At 40.0% G+C, this 27322-nt stretch overlaps 1 protein-coding gene across 3 annotated transcripts; it reads right to left on the bottom strand.

Annotated features, from left to right (window-relative positions):
* Positions 1–12820: 12820 nt before the first annotated feature.
* Positions 12821–27010, bottom strand: LOC131222501 (copper-transporting ATPase HMA4). Of its 3 annotated transcripts, none has more exons than XM_058217585.1 (9): positions 26719–27010; positions 25124–25426; positions 18750–19492; positions 16104–16575; positions 15829–15996; positions 15356–15610; positions 15084–15206; positions 13730–14212; positions 12821–13376 (listed from the first exon to the last, which is right to left on the bottom strand). In XM_058217585.1, exons 2-9 carry the CDS (start codon positions 25412–25414, stop codon positions 12954–12956), a joined length of 2958 nt encoding a protein of 985 aa, XP_058073568.1. In that variant the 5' UTR covers positions 25415–25426; positions 26719–27010; the 3' UTR covers positions 12821–12953. The 3 variants fall into 3 exon arrangements, with proteins under 3 accessions (XP_058073568.1, XP_058073569.1, XP_058073567.1); XM_058217586.1 differs by having other exon boundaries at positions 26738–27010; XM_058217584.1 differs by lacking the exon at positions 26719–27010 and adding an exon at positions 26218–26518.
* Between the last annotated feature and the right edge of the window lie 312 nt (positions 27011–27322).

Below are 27322 nucleotides of genomic sequence, written 5' to 3'. Positions count from 1 at the left end.
AAAATGTATCCTATTGAATACATAATTGCTTACTTAAACTAATGTATGAATTTAAATTAAGCTAATTAATTTTAAGGCTTCCAAATCAATAAAGGATTCAATCACATGTACTACAAATAATATAACATGTTAAGCAACTAATTTATAAAAGATAGTGTACATGTGTATGTGTGGAATGTATTAACTATTAAGTCTTATCATTCATATAATCATGCATACATATAATTCATCAATTAATTGCATGAGTATAATTAAATAAGTGCTCAAATGACAACCCCAAATAAAAGCATGTATAATGGTTTGGTTTTCTTACTCTACTCCTGCTGAACGTACTCAACTCACGAGTGTACCGGATTTTACTATCGGAGGTTTTTAATCAGGTTCATGTCTAACCTTTACAAATGTACACTCCCACCGGATGCACACAAGGACTTATCGACGTACTCGCTCGTGTCAGTGGCCTATACAAGGACTTATTACGTACACAACCATGTTGGTGGCCTACTCAAAGACTTACCCATGTACACACTCGTGTCGGTGGCCTACACAAGGGCTTAAACACATATTCACATGTGTCGGTGGTGATACGATCTTACACAAGAACCTACGTGAGTTTGGATTATAAACTCTACACTCAATCTTACATAAGGAAGGATTGTGTGGACTCGTACAATTTGATAACTCACTTGTCAGATTCAACTCATTTTATAGTACCTTCTTGGGTTGCTTGTTTGTTACTCTCCCGTACTTCAATCAAATCTCATTGTGCTCCCCAATCATTGATGTTGATGCTTTATCAAGGCTTTAGCTCAAAGATCAAATGTTTTGCATGTAATGCTCCCTTGAGGTGACTAAGGTAATGAGAGGTTGGGTGAATCTTCTACAATTAATGGAAGATTATAATCCAAGAAAATTCACTTAGATGGGTGTTTTATAGGGTTTATATAAAAATTTGACTATTGACTTAAGTCTAATATCTAAAACAAGGTGGATACTAAGTTCATCTTCTTCATTAAAGTTGGAATCCTCTTTAAAGTGGTGAATTATAAGGAAGATGACTTAGATCTCATGGATTTAAAGCCTTAGAATATGGGATATGAGTGAGAAATCTTTTAAACTTCTATTGCACCAAAAACTCATTATCTTGCTCAAAAACCGAATGTCATTTTATAATAAGTTGATTTATAATAGCTATAAAACGGTTAGATAATGGCTCTGTCAATAGGATTGAAAGGGCCTTTGATGGGATTGAACCCTCTATCGATCACATCGAGAAAATTTAGAATTATCTCTGTTGGTTGCTGAACTCATTCTTCGATGGGATCGAGAACCACTTGAAACTGTTGTTTTGGATATACAATTTCACAACAGCTTAACACATCTTCAAACCTTACTAATCATATTCTAATTAGGCTCCTAAGGCTTAAAAATGATCAAATAAGGTTTACTTATTAAGCCATGATCATATAGAGGTTCAAGAGTTGTTTTGGGTCAAGGGTTATGGCCACCAATGCACCTCATTTACCTGCTCTTTACTCCTTAATGCTCCACATCCTCTTGTGTCTTTCATCTTCAGCTTCCAAGGGCTCAGCTGATTACATGACACACGAACTCATGTGATTGACAAACACTGTGCCAAATTAGTGTACTAACATGAATCAAGCGCGGATTGGAAACTACCCCCATTAGGACGTACCTAGAGACGAATGATTATATCAAGGGTTTTGTGGGGCCAACTGTGATGTTTATGTTTTATCCACGACATCCATTTACTTTTATAAATCATTTTAGGGCATGAGCTAAAAAAGGAGGCAAATTGAAGACTTGACTGGACCACACCATAGGAAGTAGTGGGGAATAAAAGCCAATTGTTGAAAACTTCTTGCAAGCCATAGAAGTTCTGGATCAAGCTTTATGTTTTCCCTTCGTTCAAGTATATGTGATCTCATGAAGAGGATATGAAAATGTTGAATGGAAAATAATGTGTTGTGGCCTTAGGAAGTTTTCAATGATAGGAGTTCAATCCACATTGCTTCCTTGGTGTAGTCCACTTGGCTATTCTATCTAACTCCCTTTTGAGCTCATGCCCTAAAATGATCTTTCAAAATAGATAGAAAGATGGATAAAACTTACACATCATGGTAGGTCCCATAAAGCTCATGACATGGCCGTCCATCTCTAGGTATGTCCTAGTGCGGGTGGCACCCCATTTGCGCCCCTTGGAATAGCAATGTGGGTAAAATTATCTTTAAAAAAATATTGTACGAGACGTGTGCGGCTTTTTGGCTAACGGCAGAAACTTAGGCAGATTTTATGAAATAATTTAAAAGAAAGTGTTTTTAAAAAAAAAAATAAAAAATTCAATTAAAATATAAGCGCCAGTATGGCGTTGTCTCTAAAAGAAAAGGTACGTTGAGCTACGCAATGCTCCTTTTTTAATCTATGGAGAATCTACACGGTGCATCTGGTGAGCCTCATGATGTTCAACATATATCTCAAGAATATCATTGATCCATAACTCAAGCTAAACACACCACAGAAGCATTGCATTACTAAGCCCATAACCTATATATTCAAGTGGTGCGGCCAATTTAAGTTTTGTAATGGCTCTGATTTTGGTTTCTCCTTCATCCAAGTGAGGCTCATCTAATAACCGGTGTATTATGTGTTGGACTCTATGTTCCATCAGAAAGTCTCCACCTTATGCATCGCATTGGGGTCGTATACCTAAAATAAGGAGGTGCCTTGAATAGAAATTGTACATCATGTACAAAATCACATGATCATTCATCAATAGTATATAAGTATATATGGGTTTTGCTAACATACTGCCCCATATGGGGACAAAATGTTCGAAAAGCTTTTAAATTACATATAGAATTGCATGTTGTTGTTTTAACCGTTCTTTCAATACAACTAAGAGTAAGCCAGGTGCAAAATTTATTCCCATCAAATTATTTTTAAACATCCGATCCACGAATGAAAAATAAACGATCAAGATTGAATGATTCAATAGATCCCACTTTGTATTAACATTAATACTATAGTTTAATGATTCTAACCATGTGTTCTATGACCATAGATAAGGGACGATTGTAACAAATTGGGCTCATTTAAATGGTTAGGAACATCCAATAGTATTATTGAATGAACTCATGATTAATGATCGGGCGTCCTACATGCCATTCAAAACGTTTAAAAACGATAACAAAACCTAATATATGCTATTCTAATGCTAATTTGTTTGAAAAATAGTTAAGTTTCAGAGCATAACTTTAAACTTAATTATATAATATAGATAAATGAAGCCAATCATCACAAGATCCAATACAATGTATGATACGAAAATTTTCAAGCATATGCGATGATCATGGATTTTTATTTATACTGGACAAATAAATGATTAATAAAAATGAATGATATGATTGGATTATCTATTACTGTGTGGTCCACTTTATGATAATTTTTGACTGATTTTAGATGCATGAAATTTAAGTGATAAAAAATACCCTAAATATCCTACCGGATCTTTCATGTGTATGGCTCATCTACGAGTGAGGCTAATTCACTTGCAGTCAATAAGATTAGCATTTTTATAAAAGAAAACGCATTTGCAAGCGGGATTTGATAGGTCACACCTGACCGCATGGTAACCTGGATACACATCGTGTATCTTTATATATATGTAGAATTTTCTTTAAATCTGAACCATCTAAGTGGAAAAAAATACTGTGAACTTTGTTTTCTTGGTACAGGTTCATTTCCATTCCCTTGCAGTAGATGAGTGCTTCACTCGTATAATCGCCTTTTAGAACCTTACTGTTAATATATTTCATTTTTTTTTCCATAAGATCAGCATACAGTAGCTTCCACTATTTAGACGGTTTGGATTTGAGATAAATGACATGTGTATTTTAAGAAGCATTGTATGTATCTTAGCTACAACACACTCATGTGCATTAAAACCGACAGGGATGAGTGTTTTTTTTTTTTTTTAATTTTATTTATTAAAATAGCCATAAGGTTTGACTATTGTAAGCTTTTAGCCCCAACTTCCTAATGTACTCTTCATTTTTTGGCAATGGGTCAACTTTTGATATTTTTTGGGACCAAAATGCCCATAGTAAGGGCTGATGTTATTGGATTTTTCAGAGGAGGACCACCACCCACCGATCATTAGAACCGTCGTTTGTGGGGTTACGGCCAACATTCGGCGACCATCTAACATCCATTCTCTTCATTTAGTGACATTTTGATGCTTTTTTTATGACCAAAATGCTACAAGCAAGAGCTAGTGTTATTGTTTTTCTTTTCAGAGGTGGACTACAACCCACCAACGGTTAGAACCGTTGCTTATGGGGTTACAACTAACCTCTGTCAGCCATCCGGTGACCATTCAACATCCATTCTCTTCTTCCGATGACATTATGCAATTGTGTTCCAAAAAAATATCCTTGTCCACTCTCACTTTTTATTAACATAACACATTGGCTTGATGATTCTAACAATGTGATTTATGACTTATACATAACAGATGGTTGTAACAAATTTGTCTCATTTAAGGGGTTAGGAACATCCCATATTATTATTGAATGAACTCATGGTCAATGATTGGGCATTCCACATGTCATTCAAAAGGTGTAGAGATAATAACATAATCAAATATATATTATTCTAATACTAATTTATTTGGAAATTAATTAGTTTTAGAATATGACTTCAAACTCATAAAATATAAATAAATGGCGGGCACATATATTGATTGAAACACATATATGAGACATGATCACATACATGCACCATACCACTTTTTTTTTTTTTAAATAACAGTTTTAATTATATATTAAATTCGCCCCAACACACATTAAATAAGTGAGGTGTACATGCGCTTATTCGCATTATGGCTATTAAATTCATGATCTAACAACAATGACAATAGCATGATCGTTATTTATAAGAAATAATTTATCAAAGATAGCTATTCATTTCCTCAAATTTGTAATCATTTCTACCATATATTTATTAATAAGATTATATTTTTCGAATATTCACATTTTCAATATTTAGGGACAAATATTAATAGAAGTTGGTAAGGATTATTTGTCGTAACAAAGGTTTTAAAGGTTATAAAAACTTCCACCCTTTATTTAACTATAATTAATTTTGTAAGACTAATAAAAATTTGAGAAGGTTAGAGAGAACAAAGCTAAAAATTTGTTCCATTAAGTGCTTGTAGGTGTTTGAATTGACAAACTATTGTACCAACCCTTGATATCCCTAATTCTCCTTCATCTTTTCATATGTTTTGAAGTTGTCTGGATTCCGTTAAAGCATTAGATTGGAGGTTACTTGGACTTTTTTGATGTAAAATGATTTTCAAGTGACATGAAATTAATTTTATTTTTAAGAACTGTCAAATGATGCAAAGATTATAAAGTTCTAACACTGAACCAATATAACTATGACATGATTCAAGGGTTTCTTCATCTTTTTTAATGTTATGTTTAAATTGAAAATTGATTAGAAATAATAGTTAATATAATAATAGTAATTCTTTGCTTTTAACAAATGTATATGATTATGGAATTATTTTTACTCGATGATTGAATACTGATTTTTTAAAATATAGAGAGTTTTCTTAAGTTCTAACAAGAGTACTCACTAAGGTGCTAAAGACTTATGGTTTGATCCAATTGAGATGCTTATATTCTCTATATCTCCTACATTAGTTAATTTTTTCCTAAATAACTCGCAAGATTACGTAACCTAATTATCTAAGCGAATTTTGATATACAAGTCACCTTCATTTACATTGCAGTCTATATGCTTCATAATTTTAATTTAAACAATTTTACATTAGTTGGTATCAGAGTCAAAATTCATGTGAAGTAAATATTCTTTTTATCTCGCCTATTTTCTTTTGCTAAGATGGTATTTAAGAAAACAAATAAGATTTCGAAGACGCAAGCAACAAATATGTGAGAAATTAAAAGAGCTCAAATACGTCTCAAATAGGTTATAAGAAATTGCACAACAACAAAGAAAAGCTCTTGTCAAATCTTAACATGTCGAAATGATAGTAAATAAATCCACTATTAGATTGATTAATGGATCAACAATCAAAACAATAAAGACAACTATCAACTGGTGTGTAATACATGACAAATAAATCAAAGGTCACATTAGTGAAATCTAATAAAGAATGTGTTAAGATTGTGATTGGCGTGTCAATCCAATCTTAAAGAAGAATGGATTATGAAGAACAAGCACTCAAGTGGATGGAATACAAGTGAATCCAGGTCCACAATACCTCGAAACCAGCAATCGGGCTCTCCGACTTCCCGAGCGCCAATCCCAGGTTGCTCTAGCTACCTCGCCACGTACCAAACTTGGCAAACGGGCTCACCCAATTCCCGAACTCTAAATTTGGCTTATGGTGAAGGATTTTTTTTAGGCAAGCTACATCTATAATAGAAATGTAAAACCTCGCATGCTCATAACATCTATAAAAAGGGTAACCTTGATCCTTCCAAGGAATGATCGCCAAAACCAAATCCACACATCACTAAAATATGATCCAAAATACATAACAATTACATATCTAAAATTAAAAAGGAGAAAGAAGCAATAACAAGGACATCCATAACAAGAAAATATGGGTGTGAGAAATAAGCTTGTGGATCATACCGCATGCCGGAAGTTGAGCACGATTTATCATGGACATTCCTCAATCACGAGAGATATCACACACATAGGATAATAAATTACCATTAAGCATGTTAAATATGTTTTCATAGGCATGATATCATAAGTAAGCATATTACAAAAGAATACATAGTGAATGGTCGAGTCGTGGTGCGTAGTATTGTGGACCAATAAGGGCTTCGCACCAAGGGCCACAACCCATGTTATTTCCATACTTAAAGTGCGAAGTGATTCCATGATGATATACTCCTGATCTCGAATAAGCACATATCTATTGGGAACCATAGCCCATGAATATGTGTACATAGACTATATTTATGCATGCACAATCCCGAATGCGTGAATATCGTACATGTCCGTATATCGCATCTATATCAACGTAGCAAAAACTATATTCGTAATCAAAATCATAATTCTAATACCATTCCCTCACAATGGCTCATATGTATATATGTCTGCTAGACCTCGGATTGGGACTAAGCCCCCATGTGACGGTGTGGGTGACGCTAGTTTTTCTATGAGGCAAATGTTGGGCGCGCCACACCTTTTTCCATTTGACACACGATAGTGGACTTGGCCACCTAGTTTGTCAATGAAGATCGCATTTGCTTTCCCATCCCTGTCCTCAGTAGTCGGGAATATGTCATACACCCTCAAGTAGTTCATTGACCTAGGCCTAATGGTAGGTAGGCTCGTTATACTTCTTCCTTTCCGGTCTTGGCAGTAAAGGGTCTCGACACCCTGTAACTGCGCTGCTCCTACTCCTCAACCTAGTAGGAAGGGACCCATCCATACCAACTTAATGGACGCAAAATTCATTAAATAGAACTACTTGGGTTCAGTGCACACAACTTTCAATCTCACAACCCAGGTCCTGCCACATGTGGTCTCATGGCGTATAAACAATATCCATAGCAATACTCCAACTCCCCTAGAACTCCTCCAGGGATACGGACCAACACGAGGGCCCAACATCATGATATGCTCATGTATGTGTGACATGGATGCTCATGAAATCAATCTATTAAGCAAGTCATTGTGTAAACCATGTATGCTATGCCACTATGCAACTTACAAGTGTACCATGGTCCTTAGACCCTCATCTCATAGCCCATTGTTCATGAAAAGTTCATCCTGACCCTTCATCTCACTTAAACACGGCTGGATCTCACCATTGGTACCCATAAGCAATGGGCCTCAACATGGGCCTAACCACAGTCCAACGTCAATCATGTTCTTACATCATGCAATGTATCTCATGCCATCTATATCACGCATATCTCATATGACATTTATATTATACATACATCTTATGCCTTCTACATCATACATACCATCAACATCAAGCATACATTACATGCTACCTATATCATACATACATCACATGTCCTTGTGGGCTTATTACATTATTTTCAATGGCTCAAATCAAACATGTAAACCAACCACACATAATTCACATCCCCATCAATCAAACCATAAATCATGTACACGAGAGTTGTGCCAGTCCATTTAGAGTTGTTGGGCCTTGAAATACACAAAAATCTCATTGGTTTTGAGTTTCACATGAGGCTCATACTCTAGCCCACAAATCGGCATGTTTGGGTCTTGACATAGCACTAATTTGGGCCTAATAAGCCTTGGTAATAGGCCTTACCATGCTACTCAAGTAATTTGTAACGTGGGCTCAAAATATGTATATCAAAGTGGGTCGCAGGGGCTACTAAATTGAGAGATAATTTGAAACATACATCACATATATCCTAGCGGGCCTAAAAATGGTTCAACGGCGTATATTAAAGAGGGCTATTTAGGTTGCCAAAATGCATGAAAAATGTGTATAAAACACAAACACCATAACGGGTCCAATATCAAGTGGGACCCACATGTTGGAAACGGCTTGGATAATACACGTATATCACATTGGGTCCCATGGTGCGGCCCACTAAGTTTTGGATCAAATTGATATTTGTATATTCCCTTCATCCAGGTCCACGTTACCTTATCAACGGGTGTGCTGGCAAATAAACATCACTGTGGAGAAGATATTTCTTGTGTGTTCATTGTGTTTAGGTAATGTCTCACTTTAATCTTGTACTCTCCTTATGTACTGATAGAATGATTTGCCATTGATTCTCCATGGATTTAATCATATTATGGTGAACTACATACATCTTGTGTCTATTTTTTTACTTATTTTATGTATACTTAAATTTATAGTGATGTATATTTCATATTATCTTCATATAATCATTTATACAAATAGTCAGAGCGATTTTGCATGTTGGAGCTTGGTTCATTTTCCAAATTGGTGATGGTTGGCTTCCAATTTTTGACACTATACATAATGACTTGTTAAACAATATATTTTCATTACTTTTTGGTATCAAATAATGTGCCAACAACTTAAAATTTACTGTGTTTGAAAGCTTATTAAGTCATCTTCAAAAAGAGCCGACAATCATACAATTATATGAGTGAGTTTGGATAATTTACTGAAAGATTATAGTAGTGACGTGATTCAAATCTGATTTAGTAATTTGTCAATGCTTTATGCAAATAGATGGTTAGTATTAGAAGTAATTGTTGATAGAGTGTCTTTAATCTATTGCAGAGAAGCCCCATCATAGTTTAACTGGTGTCACTTTCGGTTCGACTGAATTAGGGGTGAATTCTTTTATTAAACGATGTCCACTTTCACACATTTTCGGTTCGAATAAATGTATGTGAATCAGTTCGGTTTAGTCCAACCAAAGGTTACGTGGTTCGACTAACACCATCGATATACATAGAGACTAAAAAATGAGTATGCCATAGTTATCTCAAGAGGAATATCTTGAGAAGGTCTTGGTTAAGTTTAGACTGAAAAGGGCTAAACCGGTTGGCACTCCCCACGCTGCTCACTTTTAGCTTTCTTTAAAGCAGTATCATACATTAGATAAAGAAAAACAATATATATCTCGTGCGCCCTAATCGAGAGCAGTCGACAATTTTATGTAAGACATTGTCTGTGCTAGACCAGATATTTTACATGTGATTGGTGTTGTAGTTAGATACATGCCAAACCCCAATAAACAATATTGGGAAGTAGTGAAGTGGTTACTTCGTTACATGTGAAGTATGATGGACTATATCTTAGTTTTTGAAAATTCTGAGAAAAAACTTGTATGATATGTGGATGCAGATTACACAGGTAATGTGAATAATAAAAGATCGACTTTCGGTTATTCGTTTGTATTAAGGGGTAGAATTATTAGTTGGATATTGAAGCTTTAGTACGTGGTTGAACTTTTCACAACTGAAGCTAAATACATGGCAGTGACGAAAGCATTCAAGAATATTTTTTGGTTAAAAAAGATGATGAATGAGTTGAGGCTTCAACAAGAAGGCATGACAGTGCGTTGTGATAATGAGAGCGCAATCAATTTGGCGAAGAACTCAATATATCACTCTCGGACTAAACATATTAATGTTCGTTATCATTTTATCCGGCAGATGCTAGATGAAGGAGGTGTCACTCTGAAGAAGATTCACACCAGTAAAAATCCAGCGGACATGCTTACGAAAGTTGTTCTTACAGATAAGTTCTAGTTTTGCTTGACTCCTCTTAGCTTGACAAAGAAGAAATGAAGACAAAGTGTGCATGAGAAGCGATGTTGATGGTGTTACTGTTGAAGATGATTATAAATGGTGATAGCAGCTTGGAGTAGTGGAGATGAAGGATTAAAGCCACTGTGTAAATTGTTGATCAAGTGTCTTTAATCTAATGTAGAGAAGCCCTACCACGGTTCGACCAGTGTCACTTTTGGTTCGACCAAATTAGGGGTAGATTCTCTAGTTGCACGTTGTTCACTTTCGCACATTTTCAATTCGACTGAATGTGTGAGTTTGTTCGATTCAACCGAATGTCACATAGTTCGACCAACGATATGCGTAAGTACGAGTTTTATTTTCTAATCTTGTATGAAAGTGCATAAATACATTGTTAAGTGTGATTAGGGTTAAGTAGAACGTGAGAAGATTGAGAGTCAAGGGTTTTTGAGGAAAAGTTAGGGTTTTTACCGTAAGATGTTCCATCTCTTGTAACTCTCTTTTGATTATAGTGGATTGATCGTCGCTTTGTGCCGTAGTTTTTCTTGTTAGAAATTTTTACGTAAGATTCGTGTGTTCTTTGTGTTTGCTTGGATTTTTCTCTCTTTATTACTTATTTGATTTGATCTGAGGTTGCTTCTGTGCCCAATAGTAATTAATATTTATAATTATGCCAAATTATAATTATACCATGCTTTCCAGCGAAAAAAAGAAGCATATAATCATAATCATCTAAAGACTCTTTTGTAAATAGCCATGTAGATTGGATATTTATCTCTCTTCATCTTTTTTAATCCAAAACTTTGGAGACTTTTCTTAGATTTTATAGTGCTCCCCAATTTTTGTTGGTTTTCATCATTGTGTTGTTGTTCACTTGCATGATCATATACCCCAGTTCTTCTAGGTTGATTTTGATCAATGAATTACCTTTATCTACATGCATCTTGTTGTTTCGATTCAAGCGAGCCTACGTCAAAAACAAAATATCTGAAAAAAATAAAATAAAATCTCTTCATCATGTTTCAGCAATGAGATCGTGGTTTCATAAAAACATTAGTTTTGTGCACTTTGAACAGAAAGGAGGATTATTTAACAAAAACATTAGTTTTATGGAGTTTGAATTGAAAGGAGGAAATACGGTAGTTGGAGCCTTCTCAAGTCTCAAAATATATTTTTTTTTAAAGAACAAAGAAAAACTGTTTCAACAAGACACAATATGAATAGGATAGATGGCATATACACACCGGAAACTATGGTGTGCCCTACATAAAATCTGGTTTTTATATGGTGGGCCCCACATTCACTCTGGTTTTTCTATGGTGGGGTCCTCCCCCATTGTTTCCTTGTGTTATGGCCTATCAAATTAGCGGATTGGCCGGATGTTTGGGTTCAAGGGGTATTCATGGTGGGACCTGCCTTTAGAACGGTTCCCATCATCATACACGGGCCAACTAGCACACTAAGAATTTACCCGTGGACCACAAGATTGGGCCCCTACAGAGAAAATCACATGAGAATGACTCGTGGAGGGGTATTTTCATTCCAATATAAACTCAACACAAGAAGCAAGGATTTGCGTTGGGCTATGTTTCAGTAATCTAGACCATTGCTTTATTTGTCCCCCCCTTGTGGATGGATGATCGTCCAAAAAACTCTTGGATGTGAAGATCAAATCCTTTCAATCTGTGGCAGGCAAATAGACAGTTTTGAAGAGAAGTACAGCAACTATCCACATTCAACGGAAAAGAAGGCCCAGAATTAGTGGCTGGGATCTTCCAATCTGGGACACTTCTTGGTTAGGGTTCATCCACGATACTGTCTGATAGACCAATGGTGTAGAACAATGAGCAATGGGCCCCAGCTGTATAAAGTGGAAACCTGAGTGCAACGTGCAACTGGCCAGTCGAAAAAGAGCCTAACAATAATCCTCCCATCACTAGGAAATTTTGACCTATAATCATGGCCCATTTGGACTGAGGTCGAATCCCAATTTCTTTGATTTTTTTACCTGAAAGGACTTGTTTTTTAGGTGCTTGTTTTATCCAAACAAGCATTTGGACATCCATCACACTTGCTGTGGATGGAAGATAAATCCAATCATCTCAGCCATCTGATGTCTGCCTTGTTCATCATCAGACGGTGGTGAAGAGGGGCCATCACACCTAAGCAGATCACGACTCAGATCAGGAAATGGGACCCAACTGGAGCCCTGTAAGGTCCTGGCCATCAATAAATGCAGTTTGCTAATGAGCACAGAAGGCCCATCTTCCGGCGATCCCACAATCCAAACCGCCGATATCATAGGCCTCACCAGCGATGGGGATGGAATCTTGCAGATAGAAAGATATTTTCCACTGAACATGGACCATTGCTGTATTTCTTGTCTCAACCATGAATCCAATTGCTAACTTTGCAAGATTTCCAGGCATCCCTCCATCCGTGATAAGGGTCCATGATATCACAAGTTTGGATTATCAAATAATGGGCCCCACACGAATGACATGAACAACCCATGGATCTAATGAACTAAGTAAACTACCCCAACATTTTATTTTCTTATATGACCAAAAGATGTTCAGTTGCATTATTATCAAATGAAGTACATCAATAGTGATACTTACGAATGCTGAAACAAGCCATATGCCTTGTGGCCCACCAGCTCACACAGAGTTTGAGTAATCGACTGGTCCTCGAGTGTCTTGAACATGTAAAGGCTTCGTATAAGACTGCAGTAGGAGAGAGGAGCACACGACGCTGAGTGACGATGCCGCCATGCAAGCACCTGCAAGCCAGGGTGGTAACCTGATCCCGGTGAACGGGAACAAGATGCCGGCGGCAATTGGCATGCCGAGTACATTATAGCCCAGGGCCCACACGTAGTTGAGCCGGATCCTGGAAAGGGTCTTCCTTGAGAGATCGATGGCCGTAATTACATCTTCCAAGTTGCTCTTGATGAGGACAACGTCAGCGGCTTCAATTGCGACATCAGTGCCTGCGCCGATCGCCATGCCAACATCAGCAGCAACCAGGGCTGGCGAGTCATTGATTCCATCACCCACCATAGCCACAGTCATCCCTTTCATCTGTATTGTATGTAAGACATCATGGTTAACATGAAGAATGAGATGGCTACTGGCAAATATTACTTTCCCACACGTGCTAACGTTGCATGTGTGAAATTCAGGCTGTTCATCCGGTGGTGTATGACGTAGACTAAATCAGGCCTGTCCGGTCTGCAGATGGGCCAAATGTTTATGAAAAATGTGGATGGTTATGAACACCTGACCAATGGCCCATATTCTTACAGTGGGGCCCACCTGATGAACTGCCTTGATATTACACATAACCTGCCACATTGGCTTAGGTGATGCTTACAGTTCTTTGGGGTGGCACAAATTTGTTAGCTGAGGTTCAAAACTGCGGTTGGACTTTTTACCTGTAACTCTTTGATTTTCTCAGCTTTCCCCAGAGGGTCCATCTCAGCAAACACCGTGCCGATCCCAACCTCCCTCGCAATGGCAGTTGCTGTGGCCCAGTTGTCACCAGTCACCATAATGCTTGAGATGTTCATTGACTGGAGGAACGACACCACACGCTCAGCTTCCGGCTTCAACGGATCCGTCACTGCAAAAGCCCCGGCAATCCTCCCATCAATGGCGACCAAAACGCATGTGCGAGCTAGCTGTTCGGACTCCGACATGTAGTCTTCAACCTCAGGGCTTAAGGGGACCTGGCAATCCAGCATAAGCCTCCTGTTCCCTACCAGGACTGCTTTGCCACCAACGTTTGCGGTCACACCAGCTCCTGGATGAACCTCGAAGTCCTTGGCTTCTAAATGGTCAATGTTGGACCCATACTGCTGATGCAGCTTCTTAGCATGGTCAACTACCGCCTTTGCCAGAGGATGCTCACTGTTGGCCTGTCAATAAAAAATTAAAAAATAAAAATAAAAATAAAAATCAATGGGAATGTATTGGGAAATCCCTAAACTTTCTCCAAGAAAATAACATCAGGTTTAGGAACACGTGTAAGCGCTCATGGGTGTGTCTTGTGCATATGAATGAACGTGCCTGATATGTTTGGTGCCAGCTCATGAATTCGACAGCCTCAGAGGAATGCGTGTGCAGGAGAGGTAGCTCTCTCGATTGGCCAGGCTAGTCAGTGAGGTACCAAGATCCAACATACCAGGAGCCAGACTCAAGTCTCATTTTTGGGGTGTGGGGTGGGCCCGAAAATCAGTCTTGATGAATAAACAGATCAGAGCTGGGTCGGAGATGGATTTAAGTAGCAAATTTGGAGTGGACTCTCCTGGGAACTAGAACTGGTATGACTCGCCCCAAATAGATCCGACTCAGTATGACTAGGTTCCATTTCAGTCCTGTACCAGTGTGGTGATTTGCTTCATTTCGGACGGTAAGCAATACAACTCGGTTGATACCAAGCCATATCAGATAATTTTCCAAACTAATATGACTAGGTCTGACCCAGTCCCATTTCAGTCAGTGTCAGTGTGGCAACTTGTTTCGTTTGGGACCGAAACCATCATGACTCAGACAATACCAAGCCATATCGAATGATTTCTAAACCATGATTAAAGCCTAATGGAACCCCAAATTTGAGCAGTTTGTCGCTGTTAAAGGACAGGCTGGGATTAAATTTCATGCCCAGAAGGAAAATAGGCCAGACTATCCAGGCTGGCTGGCTCACTGACAGACCTAAAGAAGAATCCAAGAACAGCAAAGAAATCTTGTTCTGAGACAGAAGAAATAGGTCATAACTTAGATGCTTACCTCAGCAGCTGCAGCCAGATCACAGAACTCCTGGATCGGCACATGGAAGAAAAGCATTGTGTTAACTACCATCGGTTTTCCAATCGTCAGTGTTCCAGTCTTGTCGAAAATGACAATTTTCACCTGTAACCGAAGCAGAGAATCAAAACATCATCAATTTGCAACTTGAACCACGAAACAATTCACCAGAACAGTAAAATAGAAACTGTAGTAATTGTTTATTCTACTTTTTGCTTAATTTTCAAGAACTGCTCAGCTATGTTTCAACTTACCTTGTGTGCATTTTCGAGTGCATTACCGCCTTTAATGAGGATGCCCTGAGAAGCACCTTTTCCTGTGGCGACCATTACTGCTGTCGGGGTTGCAAGTCCTAGAGCACACGGGCATGCAACCACCAATACTGAAATCCCGAACTGCAGCGCTAGCTCAAACCCATCCATGGCCTTCGGAATCCAATGCCGAGGGTAAATGCCAGCTTCTCCTGGGATAAACCAGCATAGCCACGTAAGGAATGCCGCCACAACGACCTGAAACATAGAGGGACAAAAGAAAATGGAAATCACATTTTACATTGTCAACAGAATATGCCATGTAACTCGCAAAAAAATAAAATCAAAACGCACACTCTCTAGGATGGAGCATTCACATGGGTGTTGTAAGCAGAACTACTTAAAAAAGGAAACTTTGAGATTGGATCTTGGCGATTTTTAAAAGTTAATGAAGATTTTAGGAGGGCAGAACTTACTGAAGGAACGAAGAACTTGGAAATACGATCTGCTAGTTTTTGAACAGGTGCTCTGGTAAGCTGAGCAGCTTCTACCAGTTGTACTATTTGGGACAGTGCAGTCTCTGACCCAACATGAGTGGCCTTAACCAGCAAACATCCATTCTCATTCACTGTCCCACCAATAACCTGTCCATAAAATGTTCGGCATTTGGCACAAATATATTATATGTGCAAAACCACAAAAGAAAAAAGAAAGTAAAAAAAAGGAACACCAATGGAAAAAGCAATAGAACCTTGTCTCCCGGTCTTTTAGCAATCGGCCTCGCCTCTCCAGTGATCATGCTCTCATTTACATGGCTTTGACCCCTTATAACAATTCCATCCACAGGAACTTTTGCACCAGGAACAATCTTGATGACATCATTCCTTTGTATCAGCTGAGTGCTGATCTCCATCTCTGAAATCATATTCCCATCCCCATCCAAATTCAATAGAAATGCTGTATCAGGAGCAAGATCTGTAAGCTTTGCCAAAGCATCCGATGTCTTCCCCTTTGCCACCACCTCCAAATACTTTCCCAGAAGAATGAAAGATATCAACATGACACTGGTTTCAAAGAAATCTTGCCCTTCGAATGAATATGAAGTCACTGCTTTTACAATGATATATAGGGAGTAAAAATAAGCAGCATTGGTGCCCAATGCAACCAAAACATCCATGTTAGCAAACCCCCGTTTCAACGCATGGTAAGATCCAACGTAAAACCTGAATTAACAACAACAGCCATACAGTTACCCACTTTATGTAAACTTACTGGCATACACCTGTTCTTTCAGTAACAAGATCCCCAGAAAATTGATGAAATAACTCTACAGTTTGTGTTCACTTCAATCAACGGTGATGTTGTCAATTGTGAAATTTTAAAGAACAGCAAAGCTGCTTAATTCCAATGGCTAGAACCAACTAGCAATTACTTGGAATCACCAATCTGCCCAACCAAGCAAGCATGAATTGCCACAAAAATAAAGTGCCTGGTTGGGTCTTTTTTTCATCTTAGCCTAGGTGGGCAATGACTCAATGACTGACAGTTCAATAGTTAAAAAGTGTCGGAGAGAGAGAGAGAGAGTTTATTAATGTATGTTCATTTCAGTGCTCCCTCAGGACGGCATAACCATTTGTGTATTCTCTTTTAATAAAATAGGTAACTTTTTAATAAAATAGGTAAGGGAGGTCATTAGCTCTAGGGGTGTCCCGGCCCGCAACCTCCAACATAGGCCCAAGCCCGTGACAGGCCAAAATAGTCCAGCCTGAGTCCAGCCGATATGTTTTTGCTGGGCCTGAGCCTGAGTCCAGCCCGAGAGAGAGAGAGAGAGAGAGAGAGAGAGAGAGAGAGAGAGAGAGAGAGAGAGAGAGAGAGAGAGAGAGAGAGAGAGAGAGAGAGAGAGTTTATTAATGTATGTTCATTTCAGTGCTCCCCCAGGACGGCATAACCATTTGTACATTCTCTTTTAATAAAATACGTAAATTTTAATAAAATGGGTAAGGGAGGCCATTATCTCTAGGGGTGTCAACGGGCCGGGCCGAGTACTGTCCAGCCCGGCCCGCAACCTCCAACATAAGCTCAAGCCCGTGACAGGCCAAAATAGTCCAGCCTGAGTCCAGCTGATATGTTTTTGCTGGGCCTGAGCCCGAGTCCAGCCTCAGAGAGAGAGAGAGAGAGAGAGAGAGAGAGAGAGAGAAGAAGAAGAAGAAGAAGAAGAGGAAAAATCCAACCCTCTCTATAAGCAAACACATTCCTCCACTTCTTTTATTTCATTTCTCCATCATCTTTTCTACTAAGAGATTTTTAGCTCCCATTTTCTGAATTGCTAGCCCATAAAAATGAAACCATTCATACACTTCTCAAGAAGGAAAATCAGACCCAAATAACTACTCACAAAAACCAATAACATATTCTCTCTCATTTCCAAGCTCTAGCAGGCTGGGCTGGACTTTCGGACATTTATGTCCAAGCTCAGTCTGATTTTGAAATGGGCTTGATTTTTAAGCCTGAGCCTGTCCCTCAGGCCTGATACTCCAGCCCAAGGTGGACCAGGCCCAGAAGCCCAACGGGCCAACCTGGCCCATTGACACCCTTTATTAGCTCACTAACATTATTTTCCCCCCAATCTGTCCCAGAACCGCTGCCAGCAGCAATGTCCAGTACCTTGTATGGTTGTTGACATCCTCTGTTGCCTTCGTGTGGCCTGTCTTCCCCATTCATATTCAGGAGCTCCCTATTCATCTTGTTTGTGGATGTCAAGCGACACTTGGTGAACCCACAATTCACTGAAGTTGTGATGTTTGTCATATAGCTGTTATAGGTTCGTTGGACTATGGTATGTGGTACAGTTGGTTTTGTTGATTGATTTCTTTTTCATCCCTATTCGTCATATTTCCCTTCATTGTGTTGCCGGGAGATTATTTGGGGATGGGTGATCAAAAAGGTGCTTCCACCTGGGGGGTCTAGTCATCAAGATCCACATTTAGGATCAGTTATTAACACTGAAATTAGATGAGAATGAATTACCTTAATTGGTTGCAGTTGGCCAGATGTTTATCAGTGGGTGGAAGAAGTTAGGACATGCCACTAGTAGTAAAAAAGAAAATGTATGAAAGGTTATGGTGCCCTGAGGGAATAGCAAAATGAACTCGCATAAATAAACTTTCTCTAACAAAAGCATCAAAATTATTTTTAGAAAAACAGTTTAATCACGGGGCATTATGAAAATTAGTCTCCTCTCAATTTTCCCCCCTTTGTTTTTTTCCCTCTCCTTGTTCGTCTCCTTCCATTTCTTAATAAAGAAAACAAAAAACCTATAGCAATAGCAGCTGATAAGAACTATAACAATAAGTTACAAAACAGCAGCATAATATCGATGAGACGACCAATGGCATACCTTCGGCCAATGATAAACTGTACAGGTGTGCAAAGGACCCATCTCAGCAGCATCCCAATTGTAAGCATGTTGTGAAGCTTATAGTTTAACCAGTTCCCATAAGGAAGCATGGGAAATACCATGGAGAAGAGAAACACAGGAACTGAAAACAGGCAACTCCAAAGGAATTGGTTCCTATAAACCTCAATCTCATGTTGCTGTTCAGCTTCTCCTCTTCTTGGAGGAGTGTATATGCTTGCATGGTAGAAGTTGGGGCCATGGCCAGCTTCTTGAACACATTGTATAAGAGACCTTGGACCGGTGAGATCTGGGTCATAGGTAATAGTTACTTTGTTGCCTGCTGAATCCATTTCCACATGATCCACACCTTCCACTGACTCGAGGGAGGACTGAACGATAGCAGCTTCTTCGGGAGAAGAGAGGCCTTTGAGCCTTAGGTGCACTTTGTTCATTTCATCTCCAGAACTGATGAGATCAGCTCCAAATCCTGCATCTTCGATGGATCGGAGAAGGTGATCAGAGTCGGTGACGTTTGGATCAAAATGGATCTTAGCTTCTTCAAGTGCAAGACCAACCACGGCCTTCTTCACTCCATCAACCGTGAGGAGGGCCCGCTCTATAGACTCAGAACAGCTGGTGCAGGCCATGCCTTTAATTCGGAGCCGACATACAGCTATATCTTGTTCAGAAAATTCATCAACTTGGAAGCCTAGGTCATCAACAGCTTCTTTGATTGTTTTTGCCTGAGGAAAGGATCAACTGTGAATACTTCCAGTTTTCAGAAATAGAAAGATGACAATAGCTGGTTGAGGGCTGGAAGGTTAGCTAGTTCTATCAAAATTAGGAGGAAAAAGAGCTCCTGGTTTGAAAATTTTATAAGCTAATTGGTCCATACACAAACTGAAAGTTGCTTACATGAGAAGAGAGCAAATCAAAAAATAAAGAACTACAGAACCACATTTCATAGCATAGGAAACAGTATGTGCATGTAAACACCCAATGCATCTATAAACTAACGTTGGTGAAGGCAACCAAATAGGTCCAGATTTCCTAGACATACAACTGATTTCAAATACATACAAGAACTCAAAGAACAATGGACATGCAAACACAATCTCAACACCATATTACTTAGATAGGGAACAAGAACAAAGGTATGACCATCTGACATAACTCATGCTTAGAATTGATGCCCCAGTCACAGGCATGTCCCTGAGTCTCAAGTGCCCAACTTATGTTAGGACTGACTCGAAGGCCAATAAGGAATTGTCCAAACTGAGCCTTGGTCAAAGGCCCAAATTCCAATAGATAATGGGCTGGACTGGGGCTTCAGATTTGATAGCTTTCCTATTAAGGCCCGCAACGAGTCCATTTATGAATTGATGGGGTTTTTCCTCCTCAGTTCAGAGGAGAGATGGAGCAGCGGGTACAAAATCGGAGTAATTCACCGCGTTGCTCGACCGATCGAGTGGGGCTCGACTCAAAGTCCAGCGACCATCCAATGTTTTTCTCCGAGGTGCTCGACCAGTCGAGGGAGGTGCTCGACCGGTCGAGTGGGCGGCTCGACTGGTCGAGGACATGGCTTGACTAGTCGAGCTTACGCAGATTTGAGTCCGGATCTTGTGCGGACTGCGGAAATTAGAGACGGTTTCGCATGAGGTGCGAAAGGAGGTTTTCAAATCTATAAATATGGGTGCCTAGGGCTTTTCTAGGCAATGTAAGAGGGTTTCCTAAAGCTTTGCAAAGGTTTGCTAAAGGGTTTAGGGCTATCAAAGGTGTGTGAGAGAGAGAGAGAAAGAGAGAGAGGAAGCTTATGGAAGGAAGGTTATGCTCGTAGCGGTGAACTACTGTGCACTCGATATCTCGGCGCTTCTACGTCCTCGTGATTGGTGAGATCTCTCCGTTTTTTCTTTTATTCTCTTATTGTTTATTCACTCCTGCGTGAGTGAAGAAGGTTGTAATGTTCTACTTCATAGTGGATTGTTGATCTGGACGAGGTCCCGTGGTTTTTACCTCTTTGAGGGTTTTCCGCGTAAAAATCTCTTGTGTCGTGTGGTTTATGCTTTGATTTATTTCATTGCTTTTTTATCCCATAATTCTGGTTTATTTTGGGAGGCTAGATCCTTAGGTTTTATGCAAGGCCCTCAACAAAGTGGTATCAGAGCTAAGTTCATTGAACGGAGTGGGATCAATTCTGAATTATGGAAGGTGGCTCATCAAGGATGATTAGCCTTAATGGTTCTAACTGGATCATATGGAAGGCTAAGATGGAGGACTTGCTTTATTGAAAGGACCTGTATTCTCCAATTTTAGGGATATCAGCAAAATCCAAGGATATCTCTGATGATGATTGGAACAAGTTGGACCGGAAGGCGGTGGGGTTTATTAGACAATGGTTGGATGATTCTGTATTCCATCATGTGTCTACAGAGACCTCAGCCGCTAGCCTATGACTGAAACTACAAGGGTTGTATGAGAGGAAGACAGCCGGTAATAAAATCTTCTTGATAAGATGACTTGTGAATCTCAAGTTCAAAGATGGTGGTTCTATGGCTGAGCACATGAATGAGGTCAACAATATTTTGAACCAGCTCTCCACTATAAAGATGGTCTTGGATAATGAATTACAAGCTTTGCTATTGCTTAGCTCATTGCCTGACAGTTGAGAGACTTGGTGGTATCTCTAAGTAACTCCGCGTCAGACGGAAAGGTATCCATGGAACAAGTAACTAGCTATCTCTTCAATGAGGATACAAGGAGGAAGTCTCGGGGGTCTACTCAACAAGAGGCCCTTGTGACACAGGAACAGGAGAGAGGAAATAACAGGAAGGGTGGGAAGGCTCGAAATAAATCAAGAGGCAAGTCGAGTACCAGGAAGGATGTTGAATGCTGAAATTATGACAAGAAGGGCCACTATAAGCATGAATGTCGTAAGAATAAGAACGACAAGAAAGGAAAAGAAAAGAAGAAGGAAGATGAATCAGATTCCACTGCGGTCGCTTCAGATGGCGACGTTGTAGTTATTCTTTCAGCAGATTATGATGTTTGTTTCACGGCTACGAGTCAAGACAACGACTGGGTGATTGACTCAGGAGTCTCTTTTCATGCGACTCCACGCAAGGATTTCTTCACAAGCTACAAGTCAGGTGACTATGGGACCGTGAAGATGAGAAAATTTGGCGTATCGAAGATCGTAGGGGTCGGTGATATTTGTGTGAAGACCAATGTGGGCTGCACATTGGTTCTCAGGGATGTGAGGCATATCTCAGACCTTCGCCTCAACTTGATGTCGATGGGAAGGTTGGATGATGATGGCTATGAAAGCCGGTTTGCTTGTGGGCGTTGGAAGCTCATCAAAGGTTCTTTGATCGCAGCCAGAGGAAAGAAGTGTTGCACTCTTTACAAAGCAAGTGTTAATGTGTGCAAGGGTGGGTTGAACGTAGCAGAAGATTCAACTATTGACATGTGGCACAGGCGTCTAGGCCACATGAGTGAAAAAAGGCTTCAGCTATTAGCGAGGAAGCGGCTCCTTCCAGACGTGACAGGTATACCTCTCAAAACCTATATTGATTGTTTATCAGGGAAACAGCATAGAGTTTCATTTATTAAATCTGTTTCTCATGTTAATAAAGTGCATGCATTAGATTTGGTTTATTCTGATGTTTGTGGTCCTGTGAAGACAAAAACCTTGGGTGGAGCGTTGTATTTTGTCACTTTTATAGATGATGCACCTAGGAGGGTTTGGGTTTATGCTTTGAAATCCAAGGATGAGGTCTTTGGTGTGTTTAAATCGAGAGAGAGAGAGACATGTAGATCATTGAAGTGCATCCGCACTAACAATGGTGGTGGAAACATTAGTGACTTTCATAAGTATTGTAAGTCCCTGGGTATACGGCATGAACAAACAGTTCCCAAGACCCCTCAACATAATGGTGTGGCTGAGCGAATGAATCGCACTATTGTAGAGAGAATCAGATGCATGTTATCCCATGCGAAGTTGCCCAAGATGTTTTGGGGAGAAGCAATGCACATGACGGTGTATTTGAAAAACAGGTCTCCATCAGCCCCGTTGAATGGAGAAGTACCTGAGAAGGTGTGGACTGGACAGGATCCATCGTACAGTCATCTCAGGGTGTTTAGATGCAGAGCATATGTTCACGTACCAAAGGACGAGAGGTCAAAGCTCAATATGAAGATTAGGCAGTGTGTGTTCTTGGGGTATGGTGATGAAAAATTCGGTTATAGATTGTTGGATCCGACACAGAAAAAGCTCATCAGGAGCAGAGATGTGGTATTCTTTGAAGATCAGTGTATAGAAGACATTGGTGAGCCAGAGAAGAATCAGCCTAGTTCAGGTGAGCTAGAGGATATGGATCCGATTATTCCTCTCGTGGTGCCTAATGACGGGGTAATACAGCAAGGTGCAGAGGATGAGAGAGTTCCTTTAGAAGACGGACCAGGGTAGCAGCCCCCACTTGATCCACCTGTTGAGCCACAGGTGAGGAGGTCATCTAGAGACACAGCCGTCCAAGAGGTACTCGCTGGATGAGTACATTACGCTCAATAATGGGAGAGAGACAGAAGATTATTCTAAGGCCCTAGCCGACGAGCAGAAAGGGAAGTGGTTGAAAGCTATATAAGAGGAGATGAGATCCTTGTATAAGAACCACACCTATGATATGGTGAAGTGGATACTGCGGTATCTAAGAGGCTCATCCAAGTTGAGCCTATGCTATGCTAACGGAAAACTTATGTTAGAGGGCTACACGGATGCAGATATGGCAGGTGACATAGACTCCAGGAAGTCTACATCGGGGTTCATGTTCACGTTTGCAAGGGGAGTGGTTTCTTGGCAGAGCAAGCTACAGAAGGTCGTAGTATTGTCGACGACAGAGGCTGAAGTACATCGAAGTCAAGGGCAAAGAGCATATAGTGTGTAGGCTAAGGAAGAGCTTGTATGGGCTAAAACAAGCTCCACGGCAATGGTACAAAAAGTTCAACTCGTTTATGTTGAAGCATGGGATTGACAGAAGAGAGTCGGTCTACTGTGTGTTCATGCGCAAGCTCTTAGATGGTGAATTCCTCCTGAGTCAGAAAGGGAGAGATTTGATGGGGTTTTTCCTCCTCAATTCAGAGCAGATGGAGCAGCGGGTGCAAAATCGGAGTAATTCACCGCGTTGCTCGACCAGTCGTGGGTGGCGCTCGACCGGTCAAGTGGGGCTCGACTCAAAGTCCAGCGACCATTCAATGTTTTTTCTCCGAGGCGCTCGATTAGTCGAGTGGGCCGCTCGACCGGTCGAGGACACGGCTCGACTAGTCAAGCTTACGCATATTTGAGTCTGGATCTTGTGCGGATTGCTAAAATTGGAGGCGGTTTCGCATGAGGTGCGAAAGGGGGTTTCCAAATCTATAAATATGGGTGCCTAGGGCCTTTCTAGGCAATGTAAGAGGGTTTCCTAAAGCTTTGCAAGGTTTTGCTAAAGGGTTTAGGGCTATCAAAGGTGTGAGAAAGAGAGAGAGAGAGAAAAAGAAAGAGAGGAAGCTTGTGGAAGGGAGGCTATGCTCGTAGAGGTGATCTACTGTGCACTCGACATCTCAACGCTTCGACGTCCTCGTGATCGATGAGATCTCTCCGTTTTTTCTTTTATTCTCTTATTGTTTATTCACTCCTGCATGAGTGAAGAAGGTTGTAACGTTCTACTTCATAGTGGATTGTTGATCTGGACAAGGTCCCTCTTTGAGGGTTTTTCACGTAAAAATCTCGTGTCGTGTGGTTTATGCTTTGATTTATTTCATTAATTTAGTATCCCATAATTCTGATTTGTTTTTGGAGGCTAGATCCTAAGGTTTTGTGCAAGGCCCCCAACATGAATGTCATGGGCTGCATGCATCGGGGCCTCAATTCAAATGAACAGACCACTTTGAGCTTACCCTTGCCCAGCCAAAGCCCACGCATATTGACAGTCACCATCTGACATAACTCATGCTTAGAATTGATGCCCCAGACGCAGGGATGTCCCTGAATCTAAAGTGCCCAACTTATGTTAGGACTGACTAGGAGGCCAATTAGGATTTGTCCAAAATGAGCCTTGGCCAAAGCCAAAATCTGGGGCCCAAATTCCAACATATAATGGGCTGTACTGTGGCTTCAGATTTGATAGCTTTCCTATTAAGGCCGGCAACGAGTCCATTTATGAATGTCATGGGCTGCATGCACCGGGGCCTCAATTCAAATGAACAGACCACTTTGAGCTTACCCTTGCCCAGCCAAAGCCCACGCATATTGACAGCCCTACTTATGTGCTCACTGTAGTGATTAAGTAGGCTTAGTGTCACATAATCATGCCTATGAAAGTTCTCTAAAGCTGGCTTACATTGATGGATTCTGGTCTGTATCTGATAACAGCCTGGCCTTGAATTGGTGAGACTGCAACGCTTTCAATGCCTTGAAGCTTCCCTAGCGCTGATTCGATGGAAACTACGCAAGAAGCACATTTAATTCCCCCAATTTTAAACTTCACCGTCTTAGATTTCCTGATTCTTTTTGGAGATGGCCTGGAGACACTGACTGCAACACTTTCTGAAGGCTGTAGAAGAGGCACCTTAAGATCATCCTTCCCTTCAGCTTCCATTTTATTGTTCACACCATTCAACCTTCCAAACATCTCCGATGCCAACTGAAAAGTGTTGGAAAATAAAAGGTCAAAATTTTCAATTTTTTACCAAAGTCAACTCTAGAACCAATCCCAATTCTTCCTAAATAATCTGCAAAAATCTTCAGGACAGGAAACTTGGAGAACCTATTCTCTTATACTCAGTATATATAAAAGAAAAAAAAAATTCAGATTTCGAATTTCAATTTTTTCAGAATTCTCATTTTGGGTGTATCCTTTCTAGAAAGGACCAATTTCAATGGAACTCGGCAATCTGATTGGTGAAACTTTTTGTAGGCACTACAAAGACAATAATGATGCCCTTTTTTCTTCTTTTTTTGAACAGCAACAATGGTGGTGCTTTTGGAAGCTCAATCGAAATGAATTGCAATTCAACATTACAGGAACCGACCAGAGTGGGGGTTAGCACCAAGTACAGCTCCATGCACTTCAACTTGGCCTTGAAATGATAGTAACCACAACTTGGGGGCCACCGAAAGAAGTGAGACTAGCCAGACTTTGCCTGCTCACCCTTTCTTGAATTTAGTGATTGCAATTCAATTCAGTTGAGAATCCAAAAGCAGCCTAAATGCATAAAATACCCACAAACTTTCCATAACAACTTGAAATCAATACCAAGCTATCCTAGTTCCAAAATAAGATAAATTAAAAACAAAACTCAATTTTAACCTTCCACATGAATCCTCATCCTGAGGAAAGAATCATACACTAAACAGGAAAAAACAGAAAAGGATTGCAAACAATAAAAAGAAGGGATCTAAACTCAAACATCAAAACCGTATTGCAACTTTTACCCTTGAAATCCACATTTTTGTTCGAGATCCTCCAAACAACCAGAACTACTCTTTATTTTCTCTATAGAATTTCATATAAACATCGGTGATGAAACCCAGATCAGATTGTCTGGACTTCAATCTGGAATCCAAATCCGCACGCAGGATGCACACTTAGGAATTCAATTTCCTTCTCAGAACTCACCAAAAGAATCAAATCCTAAAGAAAACACACAAAACCTTAAAGATATAACGTGTCAAACTTTGTTCTCGAAAATCGTGAGCAAGAAAAAGACAATTGACAAACTCAAATCCTTTCTCCCATCTCACAAACAAAACAAGATAATATATATAAACCCTAAAATCACGATTCCTCAACAACAGGAAGAAATCAAGATAAGATAATTAACATTAGAAACGACAGGAGCATCGAAATCGAAGCAGAGAAATCAGCATAACAGAAAACAGGATTCGAGAAAAGAGAATCTAAAAAGGCAAAAAAAATGAAAAGTCTGCAAGTACCTGTGGCGTGCGTGAGTACCTTTTGACGTTTACCGTGTCAGATCGCAGGTGGATGATGGGGAAAAAGAAAAGGTAGGGTCTCCAATAGCGATAAAAAGCTAGAATTTCTGGTGGCGAGAGAAAAGCTAGGGTTTCTGAAACGAAAAAAAGCTAGGGTTTAGAGAGAGAGAGAGAGAGGTTTCTGAAGGGGGAGTCGGCCGATAGTGCGCCAGGAAATTTCTGTCTTTCGCTCCAAAAACAACGCTTCGCCAACTTCATTTCGTGTTTATAGTGGCTTGCTTTTTTGAATTTTCAAATGTCCAACGGACCACCGATAGTGGCAGGACTGCCCCGGATATTGATGAAATTTACAGTATGGCCCTTCTAGAGTTTTTACAAGCTTATCGTGCGACACTTTTCCAGTATCCGAACCGATGGTCGGTTGCGTCCTACCTTGGATTTGACCACGTTACATAAATCAGGTCGGTGGGACAATACCCCAATCATTCATTGTTTTTGAGGACCTTGGAAGGAAGAATGTTCTCTAAAGAAGTCAACCGAACCGACCTTGGCCATTCGTTTCTTCATTCAGGACACACCGAATCCATAAGTTAGGATTGCACGC

The sequence above is a fragment of the Magnolia sinica genome, chromosome 13 (genome assembly GCF_029962835.1).
Source record: "Magnolia sinica isolate HGM2019 chromosome 13, MsV1, whole genome shotgun sequence".
NCBI lineage: Eukaryota > Viridiplantae > Streptophyta > Magnoliopsida > Magnoliales > Magnoliaceae > Magnolia > Magnolia sinica.
Note: the sequence above shows the minus strand (reverse complement) of the source record. Positions and strands in the feature narration are given on the sequence as shown.

Bases quoted from the DNA above. Each gene is read 5' to 3' on its own strand.
- LOC131222501 (XM_058217584.1), bottom strand. The intron at 15,611-15,828 runs GTAAGTTCTGCC...TCTATGTTTCAG, and splicing joins CCAAGTTCTTCGTTCCTTCA to GTCGTTGTGGCGGCATTCCT. The intron at 15,207-15,355 runs GTAAGTTGAAAC...CTTCGGTTACAG, and splicing joins CACTCGAAAATGCACACAAG to GTGAAAATTGTCATTTTCGA.